The following is a 14,610-nucleotide window of genomic DNA, read 5'->3' on the forward strand; positions in this document are numbered from 1 at the left end:
GCTGCCTGTGTTTTCCCACAACAGGCCACATGTGATGTGGTAAACGTGTGCACTTCCATGTGTGTGTCTGTGTGTGTGTGTGGGGGGGGGGGGGGGGGGGAGAATCCACTCACAGAATAGTGAGATGATCCCAAAGAGCATCAATGAGGGAAAGAAGAAAAGAGGAAGAGGAGACTTCTTTCCTCATTCAGGGGGTGTTTGAGATGCTTTATGAGCCGTTATTAGGATTTATCGACTCTGAATAAATGGAAATAACAACTATCTGCACCATTCATGGCGATAGATGTCCCCCTTCCTCCCTTCAGCCTGTGAGGAGTGATTGCGATGAGCAAGCCTGTGCTGAATTATGACAGATAAGGACAATCAATATCGGGGGGGGCAATATTCAGAACACTTACTGCCTTTGAAATGATCCATTATCTGTGTGTGTGTGTGTGTGTGTGTGTGTGTGTGTGTGTGTGACCTCATGTTCATCCTGGGTGCTTGAGGAGTTTGGCTGGTGAGATCTGTCGTGTGTGTGTGTTGTGTGTGTGTGTGTGTGTGTGTGTGTGTGTGTGTGTGTGTGTGTGTGTTGTGTGTGTGTGTGTGTGTGTGTGTGTGTGTGTGTGTGTGTGTGTGTGTGTGTGTGTGTGTGTGTGTGTGTTGTGTGGCGTGCGTGCGTGCGTGCGTGCGTGCGTGCGTGCGTGCGTGCGCGTGTGTGTAATGAGGCCAAGGAGAAGTCATTTGTCATGGCATCTGATAGTGTAGCACCCGGGCTAAAGCTCCCTGAGCCCAACCGAGGGGGGGTGGGGGGGTGTTGATGATTGACAGCGATAGATAGCTGTCAGTCACTGAGAGCGAGTTGGGGGGGGGGGGGGGGGGGGGGGGCAACAATTTGACATTTAGTCTAAACCAAAAGCTTTGTCAGCCATGATGGAAAGTGAGAAATGCATGATGTGTTTTTCATTGGCGTTCTTTATGAATGATGCTGAGACCTGAAAAGAGTGAAACCATCATGTGAATGGATTTAGAAGGACTGTAGGTAGATATCAGCTTCCTCCTGCGCTCATGTACCAACAATCCATGTGTGCATATACTGTGTGTGTGTTTGTGTGTGTGTGTGTGCATATATGTATAAATATATACATATACAACAGGTTTTTTTCCTTTTTTGCGACAATTTATCAAAAGATTTATTTCCTCTGCGTGTCTTTACTTCATTTACACTGTTAAGGATGTTTAATGCATCACACAAAGTCATCAAACACGTCGTACTGACTGATTAATGAATAACGTATTGGCCAACCCGGGTTCTTTTGGACCCTTTTCCTTCCTCTGCTCCGGTGTGAGTCGCACTCTGCAGGGACGGCGGTTCGATACCTTGTGCTTCTACAGTTGTACATCAGATTGTAATAATCATATTTCTCAGAGGCCACAGGTGGCCGTAGCTGCTGCGGCAGCGGGCCAATCACACGCCGCGTGAGCTCCAAGAACGCTTGCTGTGATTGGCCACCAAACGGGAGCAGTGATGTATATATTCCATCTGTGTCACAAGGCCCCTTTGTGTTCTAATGTAATCGAGTTGACGCACTGAGCCTGCAAAATATCCAGTCATGTGATCTACCTGCGGCCACGCAGGCTCCTCCCACCAATGAAAGGGTCTTCTCCTGCGTATCGCTGTCTCCTGATGACCAGAGGAGACGGAGGAAGAAGAAGTCGCTCTAAGAGACTGAAGCGCATGTCAAGACGAGCATTGACCCTGAAACAAAACCCAGCTCCACAGCCCCCCCCCCCCCCCCACTCGCCCGGCTCTCACGTTCTCCCACTCTCTGGCTCTTTTATTCGCCCCCCATTGAGCAGTTGTCGGGTTGGGGGGGGGGGGGGGACAATGGGAGCACACTTTGCTCCCCTGAATACGCATCAGAAACCCAATCAGGCCCTCTTATTCCCTCATATTATTTTCCTCTCTTTTATCTCTTTCTTTTCTCGTTTTCTTTCACACCCCCTTTCTGCGAGGGTGCGGGAGTTGGGGGGGGGGGGGGGGGGGGGGCGGGTCGCTGTAAAAGGCAAACTCTCTACGGTGTCCCCTTTTCTGTATTCCTGCCTTGTCAAACACATCAATAGAAAGGGAGCAAAGCCCCCCCCCCCCCCACCCCCCCCTCTCCCACACACACACACAACACACACACACACAAAAATACGTTATAATTGATTGTAAAGTGAGAAACATCTCTGTTAAACCACCTTTTTATTCTCTGCTTCTGTTCTTTTGTCACCTCATTTACATGTCCAACAACGTGTGTTACTATACTCAGTGTGTTACTATACTCAGTGTGTACTATACTCAGTGTGTACTATACTCAGTGTGTTACTATACTCAGTGTGTTACTATACTCAGTGTGTACTATACTCAGTGTGTACTATACTCAGTGTGTTACTATACTCAGTGTGTGACCTCTTGACCTCCTGTTTTCAGTCGCTTTGAGCGTAGACGTCGGCCTTCCCTCCACTACATTGGAATCTTTTTTTCCATAAATCATAATCCAGTTCCTGAGACTTTGTTGCGAGCAGTTTCATGAATGAACTGTATACTTAAATACTGTATCATATAGTGTAAAACAGAAAGGAAGTGTGCTTCTCCACCCGACGCCGCTAAGCTAAGCTAGCACCACCAGCTAGCTGACGCTGCAGCTCGGCCGAGGAGACGCACGCCATCGATCAGCTGAGGGAAGCAGATCAGGGAACCATCAATGGAGCCATTTTTCAGGACAAATAAAAGGAAAGAAAATGTGGAGGGGGGGCGGAGAAAGAGCTGCTACCCGGGGTAAATAAAGGTTAAAAGCCCCCGGAGGAGGGTTAGGAAGTCAGAGAGGGAGAGATTGATGGACTGAGAAGATCTGCGGAGGCAGTGAAACAAACGAGCGCCGCGACAGGTCTGAATTAGATCAACACCATCAAGCAGCCCAGATACAAGCTGTGATACCTGGGACAGATGGGGGGGGGGGGGGGGCTGTTAATCTATTTATTTACCTGTCATTGGCTGCGTGGTTTTCATGCCCTCTCCCTCTCTGTCTCCGTCTATCTGGTGACGGGGGATTGGGTTTTCCGTGTGTCGCTTGATAATCAAACCTGTATTTTCTCATCAGACTCTAATCAGACCAATTACACGCGTGACGGAGAGCGTGGGCAGGTTGATGTAGGGGAGCGATAAGGACACACGCACACACACACACGCACACACACACACGCACACACACACACACACACACAGTCTGGGATTAAGCGCTCTGTCTTGGGGTATCTGTGTCTGTTATCTGGGACAACCATCCCTGACATGACCTGTCAGCAGTCATGCCAAAGGTGTCTCTCACTCACAAGCACATGGATCCTGCAGGTAACTCGCCCAATGCCAAACTCAAACCGGTTTGAACCGGTTCTCTTCCCTGTGCCAGGCGTACGACGTCTTCGCCAGCCTCGGCGTGTCCCGCCTCCTGGAGCCGTCGGACATGGTGCTGCTGGCCATCCCCGACAAGCTGACGGTGATGACCTACCTGTACCAGATCCGGGCCCACTTCTCCGGCGAGGAGCTCAACGTGGTGCAGATCGAGGCCAACAGCAGTCGCAGCACCTACAAGGTGGGCGACTTCGAAACGGACACCAACGCCTCCATCGGCCAGGACAAGTTCTACGCCGAGCTCAACGACGTGCAGCACCGGCCGGCCGAGGACGGCGCCAAAGCTGCCGAGGGGGAGGAGCCGGGTTTGGGCACCGAGGTGAGAGCGCCGGGGCCTTCGCAGCCCTCCCCTCCAGGCCCGTCGCCGCTCGCCGCGCTACCCGCCACGGTAGCCGAGGACAGGGCCAGTCTGCTCAAGGCCAACACTTTGGACCTCAGCGAGCTGCCGCAGAGGCTGGAGGGGGAGACGGAGACGGAGAGCCAGCGGGAGGAGGAGGAGGAGGAGGAGGAGCGGCGGGAGGAGGCGACGGCCACCAGGCGGGGGGCCTCCCCGCCACACCAGAAACTGGGCTTCTCCTATAACAGGGACGCGGACCTCATCAAGAAGAAGAGGGCCAGCCTCCGTCACTCTGAGTCCGAGCCCGCCTCAGAAACCAGCGCCCCTCCAGTCAACCACTCGGACACGCCCCCCAAACAGGTCAACACACGCCCACATTTTATTTACAAAGCGTTTCGGGTTTTTTTTCTTCCTGAGAACCATCATTTTTCGACATGCCTTACATTTAATTTGTTATTGCTTTGTTTTACTATAAGAAAAGCTAATATTATATTATTAAGTAACGTGTTCCTCGGCGTCCTTCAAGGGTCGGTAAGCGATGGATTAAACTATCTCACAGCTAATCATAACTCCTGAACCTTAAACAACCTCTGCATCCTACACTAATTCACCACTCGCTACTTAAGCCGCCCATTAGGATTCTGACAGCGCCTCCCCGGCGCCCGCTGGCCCCAAATGCAGCCCCCGGGTTTTTTTGTTTTGTTGTCTTTTGCCCCCCACACCCCCCCCCCTCCCCCCTCGCCTGCTTCCCACCCGGCTTTGATTGAAACTCCCACAGCTGCATCCGTCACAAGACGGAGGAGCGAACACTCGTTCCCTCCCGACGCCTTCGCTGGGCTTCAGATCTACACCTAAAAAAAGAGAGGAAATTCTCCCGCTCTGCATTAGATGTTTGTCGCCGTCGGTCTCGCGCTACCATGTGGCGACTACAGAAGGCGCCCAGGAGAACCCCCTCCCCCCCGACCCCACCCCCCCTCCCGCTTTTGACATTTCATTATATTTTTCATTATATTTCTCATCCCGTCAGTCGATGGCAGTTGGTGCCGTGACCGCTCAGGCGTGGCGGCGCTTTGCGCACATCACCTCGTCCCTCTCGCGCACACACACACACACACACACACACACACACACACACACACACAGATTGAATACGCTGCCGCCTGCGTCGGTTTAACCCCAGATTACCGCTTCCTGTTTACAAGTCGGAAGGTCACGGGCAGCGGTGGGGGGTGTGGGGGCGGGTGACAGTTATGACACCCTGTTTTCATCTGCTGTTATCGCGTTAGCGGGCTGCATCCTGGCCAGATTTGACTTGTTGAAAAGGATAAACGGTGTGTTGTCTCATCCGGGGGAAGACGCTCCGTTTGCCCTCTTTGCGCCCCGTTTTAATACCGCGGGGATTACGGCGCCGATAAAAGTCTGAGCCAGGTGTGTTTCTGCGTCCTCGTCAAAGCCGTCATGCTCTCCACTCCGCCGGCCCCGTAAAGGCCCGTGTGTGATGGGGGGAACGTAGTCTGAGGTCCTGCACCAACAGGAAATGACCAAACTGCCACTCATCAAAATACATCATCAATCTATAAAAATATCATTTCCACGTCACATATGAAAGACAGCCCAGAAGATTCTAAAGACAAAATACTTACATTACATACATTTAGAACCAGTAACTTTTTATTTATTTTCATCTGTAGTTAATGTCCTACTTTTTCTTTTAAAGGAGCCGATGGCCGCCCCCGTGTCGAGCCCCCCCGCTGAGAAGGTGAGGACACGTATGACGTGTAACTGATGCGAAAACCCTAGAAACTGGCCAGCAGGTTTATTATGTGTAGGGCTCTTATTGTGAAAGGTATGAGTGGACCTGGTCTGTGTGTCGAGAGGAAAGTTCTCAGTTTGAACTTGGTTGATTATCTGCAGAGAAGCGCTAAAGCAAAATGAAACGAAAGGCTGCTCCATTTCCACGTAATATTTCGGTAGTCGTGATAAAAACGACACAATAATATATTGAACAAAAGTAGATAAAAGCCCCATGAACTGTTAAAGAAGAGCATTGTTTAACATGACCCAGCAGCCCTCAGCTCTGTTGTGTTCTCACGTCTCCGCCCTCCTGCCGCTGCTCGCAGAAGGCGCTCTCTCGCCAGGAGGAGCTGAAGGAGCGCGCCCGCCTCCTCCTGGAGCAGGCCCGCCGAGATGCTGCGACGAAGGCCGGCAGCAAGAACGCCAACTCCGCCGCCACGGCAGCCAGCAGGCCCACGGGCGTCTGTGATGTGAGTCGGACCCTCGTGTGTGTGTGTGTGTGTACCTGAGACCGAGTTAGGCTCAACCTGGGTTCCGCGGCTGTGTAGTAAAGATTAGTTCATATCAGAAAAGGAGGTGAATAAGGCCGCTTTGGGCGAGCAGAGACGGGCAATTAGCTTTGAGCTGCTTTAGTTCTTAAATCAGATCTGAGTTTACAGGATATTCTTTGTTTCTTTACAGGGTTTGTATAGAGGTGATAAAGTCCACGGATGTGAGATATGAGAATACAGATCAGTAACCCCCCCTCTCTTTAGCGGAGGTTAGTCTGCGCCCTCTCGGCCTCGATGTGCAGCCCCTCGCTCACTTCCACCGGTCCTTTGGGAGTCCACGGTGTCACTTCAGGGACAAGACTGTTCTCCCTATTAACCCATCTCAACGTGTCAGAGGGACTTCTTCTCTCTTCAAACATTGCCCTCTCTTTCACTTTTGGTCGTCTTGACAATTTTAGAACCCCCCCCCCCCCCCCCTCCCGTATCCATCCACCCAACACTGAGTAAATGTTCTCCACATGGAATCACTGTTCCGAAGTAAACTAGACTAGAGAAGACGTGAGTGAAATTGCAGCTCTGAACCGAGCACGGTCCACTGAGCATAATATACTGGAGGGGGGGGGGGGGCACACAGACGGACCAGGCCTTACCCTGGGAACGCACTGTGTTCAAATCCTCAGTGACGTTCCAGAATGTTCCCCAGAATGGGGGGGGGGGGTCTGGGAAGAATTGTGACGAACACGGATTTGAGTGTGAAAATGAAATAAATAGCGTTTGGTAGTGAAATATCTAAAAGGCAGCAGCCGCGTGACCCCCCCCCCCCCCTGTATTTTGCTGTCTGGATCCTGAAAGAGACGTATGCCCTTGAAATAAACGAGTGTGTCTGCGTGCTGCTGTACATGAGTGTGTTGTTTGCATGCTGATGTGTGTGTGTTGGCGTCTCCGTGCGCCGGAATAACGGCTCCTGCATAATCGTTGAGAAACTGGTGGCGTTTAAAAAAGAAAAAAAAGTCTTCAGAGATAGAAAGCAAATTAAGCGTTTTCAAAGCTGCGCTGCAGATATATTTCCTCTCCTCTTCTGTCCCTTGTTGTGCAGCAAGATGGCCGACTTCACTTAGATGAGCTCCCTAAACGCGGCGCTCCTTCCTCCTTCCTCCCCCTCATTTCCTTACTCATTTCCAAGGACAATTGGTTAATAACCCCTCCACACACACACACACACACACACACACACTTAGGGGTGTGGGGGGGATATTGAATTGTTTACACTTTTTTTAATAGAAATCATTGATCAAAGGAATACGACTGGCCTCAAGGCCAATGTGCTGATAATTGTTAGTGATTCAGATTAGATTACTTGATGTCTTGTTTTGATTAGCGTGTGTGTGTCTGTGTGTGTGTGTGTGTGTGTGTGTGTGTGTGTGTCTGTGTGTTATCAGCCGGAGAGGCCCAAGCGTTTCCCATTTAACTCTCCATCCGTCTAAGTAGGTGCTTTGCGGTTTAGCATGCATAAGGTATAATTTAATTCAATTAAAGCAGGCGTCATTGTTGGAGGGAAGTGGCTAATGTGGGGGCAACAGGGGAGGAGGGGGCTGCATTAGCTGCGTTTAAAGGGTGTAGCATTTATAGCATAAAACTCTATATGTGTGTGTGTGTGTATATGTATATATATACACATATACAATCAGATCTTCACTTTTAATAAATAGAGGACGCTGAACTCAACATATTTCTGAAAATGCTTGTTTCCCTCCAATAGAACCGTCGTTGGTCTTTACAGCCCCACTGACGGGTTTGTCACCGTAGCAACTAACCACTGTTCTTTTGATGGCCTAGTCACATGACGTAGTCACATGACCGCGTCAGACGGCTGGATGTCCATCTCCTCTCAGTCTCAGCCCCCGTCACTTTATTTTATCGTCACCTCCCCCCCGTCATCCCCCTGTGCTTTTTCTCAATAGAAACAACTCCTGCTCACCTTAATATAAACTGCCCTAGCTTTGATTTATTTATGAGGAAATGATGCACTGACCAGTTGTTTCAACTTCAACAAAACAATTATACATAATATATGGATTCAGATTTCGGAGGAGGTTTGAGGGTGATAATTCTAATGTTCTGCTGCTTTCTTTTACGCACATTTGCGTAATATTCGCTTTATTCAGAGATTAACGATCTAACAGTCAACGCTACGGATATCCACTAATAAACGGCGTTGGCGGCTGTATGACTGTAGCCTGGTGTAGAGCAACATGTCAGATCCTCGTGTGTGCAGCCCTGTCCTCCTGACCTATGCTCTCCCTCCTGCCATCCCTAATTGTAGCCCACAGTGACTGGTTCTTTCATGTAAGGTCACAGGTTCAGTTTCCTCTCCCTCCCGGTCTCCTCAGTCACTTTCCCTCCCTGTTGTTGTCTCCATCGCTTCTTCTTCTTTGTTTCTCTCATCCTCCCGTCCTCGCTGTGATCTTTTGATGGACAGGAAGTGCTTCCCTTAGTTCCTCCTCCTGGTCATAACATTCGTTCCCTCACTTCATCCTCATGCAGACATTACAATATTTGTCGTCCGTCTGCTCTTTTAGTCTTTCCCTCTTTTATTTCTTTGCCTGTGTGCGAACGTGTGTGTCTGTTTGTGCACGTCTAAGAGTGTGTGTGTGTGCGCGTGTGTCCTGCTTCGGGTCTTCTCATCCATTAGCAGATGAGTAACAGTAATTTCACACCGGCCTGGCCAGGCTAATTATGTGTGTTTGTGTGCAAGCGGTTCTTGCTCCTGTGTGTGTGTGTGTGTGTGTGTGTGTGTGTGTGTGTGTCTTTGCAAAGAAACAAATGTGTGCGTGTGCTGTTATGTAGCACCTGTGCACACTGGGTCTGAGCGTGCACGTTGTAGAGCGTGCACGTACATGCCTCTGTGTTTTCCAGGTAGGAGACTTCCCCCTGCTCACTGACTCGTTGTGATTCCTATAATTGGGTCTCGTTTGAGTCCCGTCCCCCCCCCCCCCCCCCCCCCCCGCCGCCACCCTTTAGGAGGGGAGGGGCCTCCTGGGTCTCGCTGTCGGGACCTTTTGGCCGTCTTCATCTGCCGTCCGTCTCTTTTGTCCTCCTCCTCGCTTCTTCATTTCACTTTTGGTCCTTCAGGTCTCAGAACACATCGACATTCCTCAAAGCCCCCTCCCGAAAAATGAGAACCCCCCCACCCTCTTTTTGGGGCAGCTGTACCCAGAAGGACTGTGTGGACTCAGAGGTGCGTCAAATTGTTGACAGCCCACATGTGACCTCGTCGTTGACCCCAAACACAGGCAGATTAAATAATCAAATGAAGTTAACTTAATAACATTCTTAGTTTGTTTGTGTTATAAAAAATAAGAAGCTTTAACTGTCAAAAATGTCTATTGTCCTCCTCCTCCTGCTCCTCCTCCTCCTCCTCCATCTCCCACTCCTCCTCCTGCTCCTTCTCCCCCTCCTTCTACTCCTCCTCCTCCTGCTCCTCCTCCTCCATCTCCCACTGCTCCTTCTGCTCCTCCTCCTGCTCCTTCTGCTCCTCCTGCTCCTTCTCCTCCTCCTTCTACTCCTTCTCCTCCTCCTCCTGCTCCTCCTGCACCTTCTACTCCTCCTCCTGCTCCTTCTCCTCCTCCTTCTCCTCCTCCTTCTACTCCTCCTGCTCCTCCTCCTCCTCCTACTCCTCCTCCTCCGGCTCCTTTTCAACCGTCTTCCAGCAGTAGTTTTTCTCCAGGTCCCATTTTAATGCGTCTTTCTTCTCCCAACTCTTTCTCATCTTCTTCCCTTTTCTCTCGCTCTCTTCTTTTTGAAGAATCAACCTGAAGCTAAATAGTTTGGTGCAAAGTTGGTGTGCGTGTGTGTGTGTGTGTGTGTGTGTGTGTGTGTCGTGGCTGAATGGCTGGAGTGGAGATCAAAGGCAGTCTCTAAATTGAGTTTGTGTGTGTGTGTGTGTGTGTGTGTGTGTGTGTGTGTGTTAACGAGCGAGAAAATGACCTCTCTCTCAATTGCATGACAAGGGCTGATCGAGCCATCGCAGAGGAAAGTATGAACCCCCCCCAACACCCCCCCTCAGCAATCATAAGCAGAGTGATCTCGTTTGACCAAGTGGAAGTGTCCGATGTTTGCCTGGTCTCTCTCGTTCAACGTCACCTGACACCACACACTCTCTCCCTAATATCTCAACTAGGTAGGATGTTACATTTAAAATTGTTATTATCGTATCTGAACTTCCTCCGCCTCCTGAACCACAACTGGCCCCTGGTTTAAGGCCGCGAGGCCATGATGCCGTCGCCATGTTGTTGTTTTATGCAGCCAATCAATGGAAGTCGCCATCATTCAAAATGTGGAGGAGCTACAGAGACCTTGTCAATCACTGTGTAGCCCCGCCCTAAATCATCCCCTGCTTCATGGTCTGTTTGACATGGACCATAATTCACTAAATGAACATCACGCTGTATTTAAGAAGACTTGAAACTAGAGATTGAGACCATGAACTCATGTTTACAACGTTTACTGAGGGAATAAATCAACAGTCAAAGAGTCATTTTCTCAGACTTCTACAGAAAATGCAGCTTTAAAGAAACTTCCTCCAGGCTTCACTTGTCAGAAGCCGTCTGGTTGCAACAAAACTATCGGCAGCGTCAGTCAGCTTTTCTGAGCTCGTGCCGTTAGACGTTAACCCTCGTCACACAGTTCAGCCCATGTCCCCCCCCCCCCCCCCCCCCCCAGTAAGTATCCTGTCTCTTTTAAAGCACCACCTTTCCCTCTCACCCGTCTGTCTGAGTGACGAGCTCCTCCGACTGTTGTGTGTGTGTGTTTTGTGTTGAGTCGTCTCGCTCCACTCTACCTGTTCTACCTGTCCGACATTACACACACAAACACAGTGCTCAGGACAAATGTGTAACTAACAAGTGTTTGCTCACAAAATATCAGTTTGATTTTGCATACACACACTTTTTTGTTGTGCGCTTTTGTTTTGTTTTGACGAATACAGAAAACAAAGCGGTATAAATAGCACATTTATTATGGCCCTCATTGAATTACACACTAGAAACACACACAGGTCATATAACACAAACAATAATAAGATGAAACATTATCAATATATTTATAATTGATTATATATTGTTTTATTGAACACACACACACACAGTCAGACAGCAACCTCACACACACACACACAGGTACACAGCCTGCACCACTTCCACGTTGACGTCCCTCAGATTTATATTTCTGTGCATATTCGTTACACAAACACGCACACACCCCCGTATCATGGGCACGCACCCGCCGAATCATAATTAGGCCGTGTCCTGGTTCTTTGATAGCATGTACAGTGGCTCTTCTTTAATTCTTTATCAAATGCATTGATCGCTGTGGGCCTCGCACGCCTCATTGATCCGTGCACTCCGTCTGGAGCCAGCCGATAAGCCCCCTCCCCCCCGTCCTCTCCCCTCCTTCTCTCTGTCCCTCTCCCCCCCTCGCTCTCTTTTTTTTCCCCAAAATGTATCACCTTGTTGTGTAGTTACAATGCACAACAAATTTGAATCGATCGGAAGCGGCCTCGACACGCAAATAACTGATAATGAGAGAGAGAAAGATTGACTCCTTAATTCACACGTCGTCCAGCGAGTGTGTTTGTTGCTGTGGTCAGACGTCTTTCAGTGGATCATAATTCTGCAGTTTGAAACAATGTTTTCAGGTGTGTGCGATCACAGAGCTCCGTAGTGTGTGTGTGTGTGTGTGTGTGTGTGTGTGTGTGTGTGTGTGTGGAAACGATAGAGACCTAAAGCACCTCTTGACTGTGAATTAGCCTGTCATGACCAATGTCTGTAACTGCATGACTGGCTGCCAGACTGGCTGGCTATCTGGGAGGTTGGCAACCCCCTTTTAGGTGGTGTGTGTTTGTGTGTGCGTGCGTGCGTGGCATCACTCTTTGCCCCGCGCCAGGTCTCTGTACAGGACCAGTGATGCGTGCCCCCCCCCCCCCGCCTCCCCGCCTTGTCTTTTCCCTCCGCTCGCCCAGAAAAGCGCATCCGAGGCGACAGTCCGCTCAGACGGGTCCCTTCGCCGCGGCGCGCGGCCACAGAGGAGCCCTCTGTCTCCGCCTCGCACTCAACCGTTTAGCCTGTCCTCCCCCGGCGGGTTCCCGGCGGTCCGTGGAACACACAGTGCACGATTGTTCTCCGCCGCGTCCGTTTTAAAGAGCAGAAGGCCCGTCCCTCTCCGGAGTCCCTGACCACCAGCTGACACGCTTTCTCTGCCGCTGGCTTTGATCGCGCGGCGACGCGGCTCGTCGGGTTTGTGCGTTCTGCTTCTCGTGTCCCCGAGGCTTCTTCCTCTGCCGGTCGGGTCCTCAGCGTGTCCTGTGCAAAATAAAAGGGGCTGTGTGTGCATGTTCTTGTTTCCTGTAGCGTAGAACATCTAAAGCCACTTCTCCATCACTGTCAACAAGTCTCTCCCACGAGCTTCAAAAGTACACGAAAATATGGCAGTCCTCTGTAACAACGAGATCTCTGGATGCTTCTTTTGTTCCGTCTTCCGTCACGTGGTCCTTTCACTTCCCGTTATGGCTTCTCGTACTACTTCGCCACAGAAAGATCTGATCCCAGATCATGTCCAACGTCGTTCTTTACACAAACAGTCTCGTCTCCCCCCCCCACCCCCAAACACATTCTCATGTTTTCTAATCAGCGGCTCCATAGCTGACCGAGCTAAGCGCTAGTCACATGCTTCTTTCTGTAGCGCTAATCCTAGCCTCTGGAAAGGCAAAGTCAATTTCACATTTCTGCTCCCCAAAACGGACGACAACAATAATGCAGTTGCATCTTTTGGAGTGTGTTGGGTCCTGAGCCGTGTGTGTGTGTGTTTGTGTATACATGCACAGGCACACACAGCACACTGGCACACTTAAATGTGTAGTTGTGTCCATATCTGTAAAGGCCAGATTGGATATCAGAGCCGGTCCACAGCCGGCGGGCCTTCAGTGACATCACGGGTTATCATATTGCATTCATTAAAGCGGGGAAATCACAGTGGGACACAAGGAAGTGAGGAGGGGAAGAAAGACATCAACACGGCGACTACAGAGAAGGAAAGACCAGATTCATTATTGATGTCAATGTTGCATCAGTGAATAGTACCACGATATTGACTATAACGGCGTATAGCAGGTGTGTCAATGAAGGTAGGATGAAGCGTTCATCGATGCCACCTGCTATGGTGTCAATGAACGAGCTCAGCGGGGGGCAAGCATGCTGCACACTTTAGTAGTAGTAGTAGTAGTAGTAGTATTCCCCGGTCCTGTACTTTCATACAAGCGCAGGGAAAGTTGAAGGGAAATGACTCGCGTTTGACTGAAGAAGTTCAGTTGTACTTTGACACTCGATACGTTTCTCCCAGCAGTAAAAACTCGATCCTCTCCTCACTCCTTATCTCCCTCTGTCTCTTTATCAGTGTCCTTCTAAGGTGTGTTCCCTTCTCCCTGCGGGCATCCCCTAGGGCTCACACACACACACACACACACACACACACACACACACACACACACACGCAGAGTGCATTAGGGTTGCTGTCATTTACAATGCAGCCCCATTGTCCCGGCCCAACAATGGCTACAAACAAACAATTGACATGGAAATGGAGAGATGTAGCTCATTAGCGGGCGCTGCTTGTTTTGTTAATGGATAAATGGGGCCGGCCCTGAACCCCCCCCCCCCCCCCCCCATGAACCCCCCCCACTCAATATGGGGAAGCCTGATTAACCGGAAACCACAGGGAGGCAGAAATGCAGCTTCATTCCCCCCTGGGGCGTGTGTGGCTGTGTATGTTTGGGAGACGGTGGCCTGGGGGGGGGGGGGGGGGTCACAAGGTGTGTGTGTGTGTGTGTGTGTGTGTGTGTGTGTGTGTGTGCTCAGGTTGACATGTAGAAGCTGGAGTTTGTGTGCCTCTTCTGCTGTTTTTGTCTCAAAGCCTCAAATCTCCGCTTTCTTTTCCAGAATTTACTTTTCTTTGGCTGCCTCAACTCTAGTCTTTAAAAAAAAGCTGCGTGTGCGTGCATGCGTGTGCGTGCATGCGTGTGCGTGCATGCGTGTGCGTGCATGCGTGTGCGTGCATGCGTGTGCTATCTGTACGATCAGATTGGATCGGCCTGAAAATGGCATTTCTGCCATTACTCTGCTGGTGACAGCTCAATACTGTATGTCTAGTGCCAAGATGGTCTGTGTCTGTGTCTGTGTGTGTGTGTGTGTGTGTGTGTGTGTGTGTGTGTGTGTGTGTGCGCTCCTCCACACTCCTAACAGCATAATGCACCACGGTGTGTACAAGCATTTTGATAGCTAAACATATTATGTGTATTGTAGTGGTTTGTGCGTCAGCGAAGGTTTCATTTTGTGTGTGTGTGTATAAAGTAAAGTGTCTTATCTATCCACAGCATAATATAATTCTATATAAATGATATAAATGTTACAATCGGACCCTTTATTGATCACTCCAGTGCTGCTCTCTGATACATATTGAACTCGGTTGTATTCAGAAATCCTTCATTCAAGCTCAGCAAATGT

At 50.1% G+C, this 14,610-nt stretch overlaps 1 protein-coding gene across 10 annotated transcripts in view; it reads left to right on the forward strand.

Moving 5' to 3' along the window:
• Nucleotides 1-14,610, forward strand: part of ehbp1 (EH domain binding protein 1) — a 77,575-nt gene that overhangs the window by 50,436 nt on the left and 12,529 nt on the right. For all 10 annotated transcript variants that reach the window (XM_078104245.1, XM_078104246.1, XM_078104251.1 and 7 more), the window contains 3 exons: nt 3,432-4,130; nt 5,488-5,529; nt 5,891-6,034. In XM_078104245.1, coding sequence (XP_077960371.1) covers nt 3,432-4,130; nt 5,488-5,529; nt 5,891-6,034 — 885 coding nt within the window. The remainder of the gene's footprint in view (nt 1-3,431; nt 4,131-5,487; nt 5,530-5,890; nt 6,035-14,610) is intronic.

This window comes from Gasterosteus aculeatus, chromosome 6 (assembly GCF_964276395.1).
Source record: "Gasterosteus aculeatus chromosome 6, fGasAcu3.hap1.1, whole genome shotgun sequence".
NCBI classification, from domain to species: Eukaryota; Metazoa; Chordata; class Actinopteri; order Perciformes; family Gasterosteidae; genus Gasterosteus; species Gasterosteus aculeatus.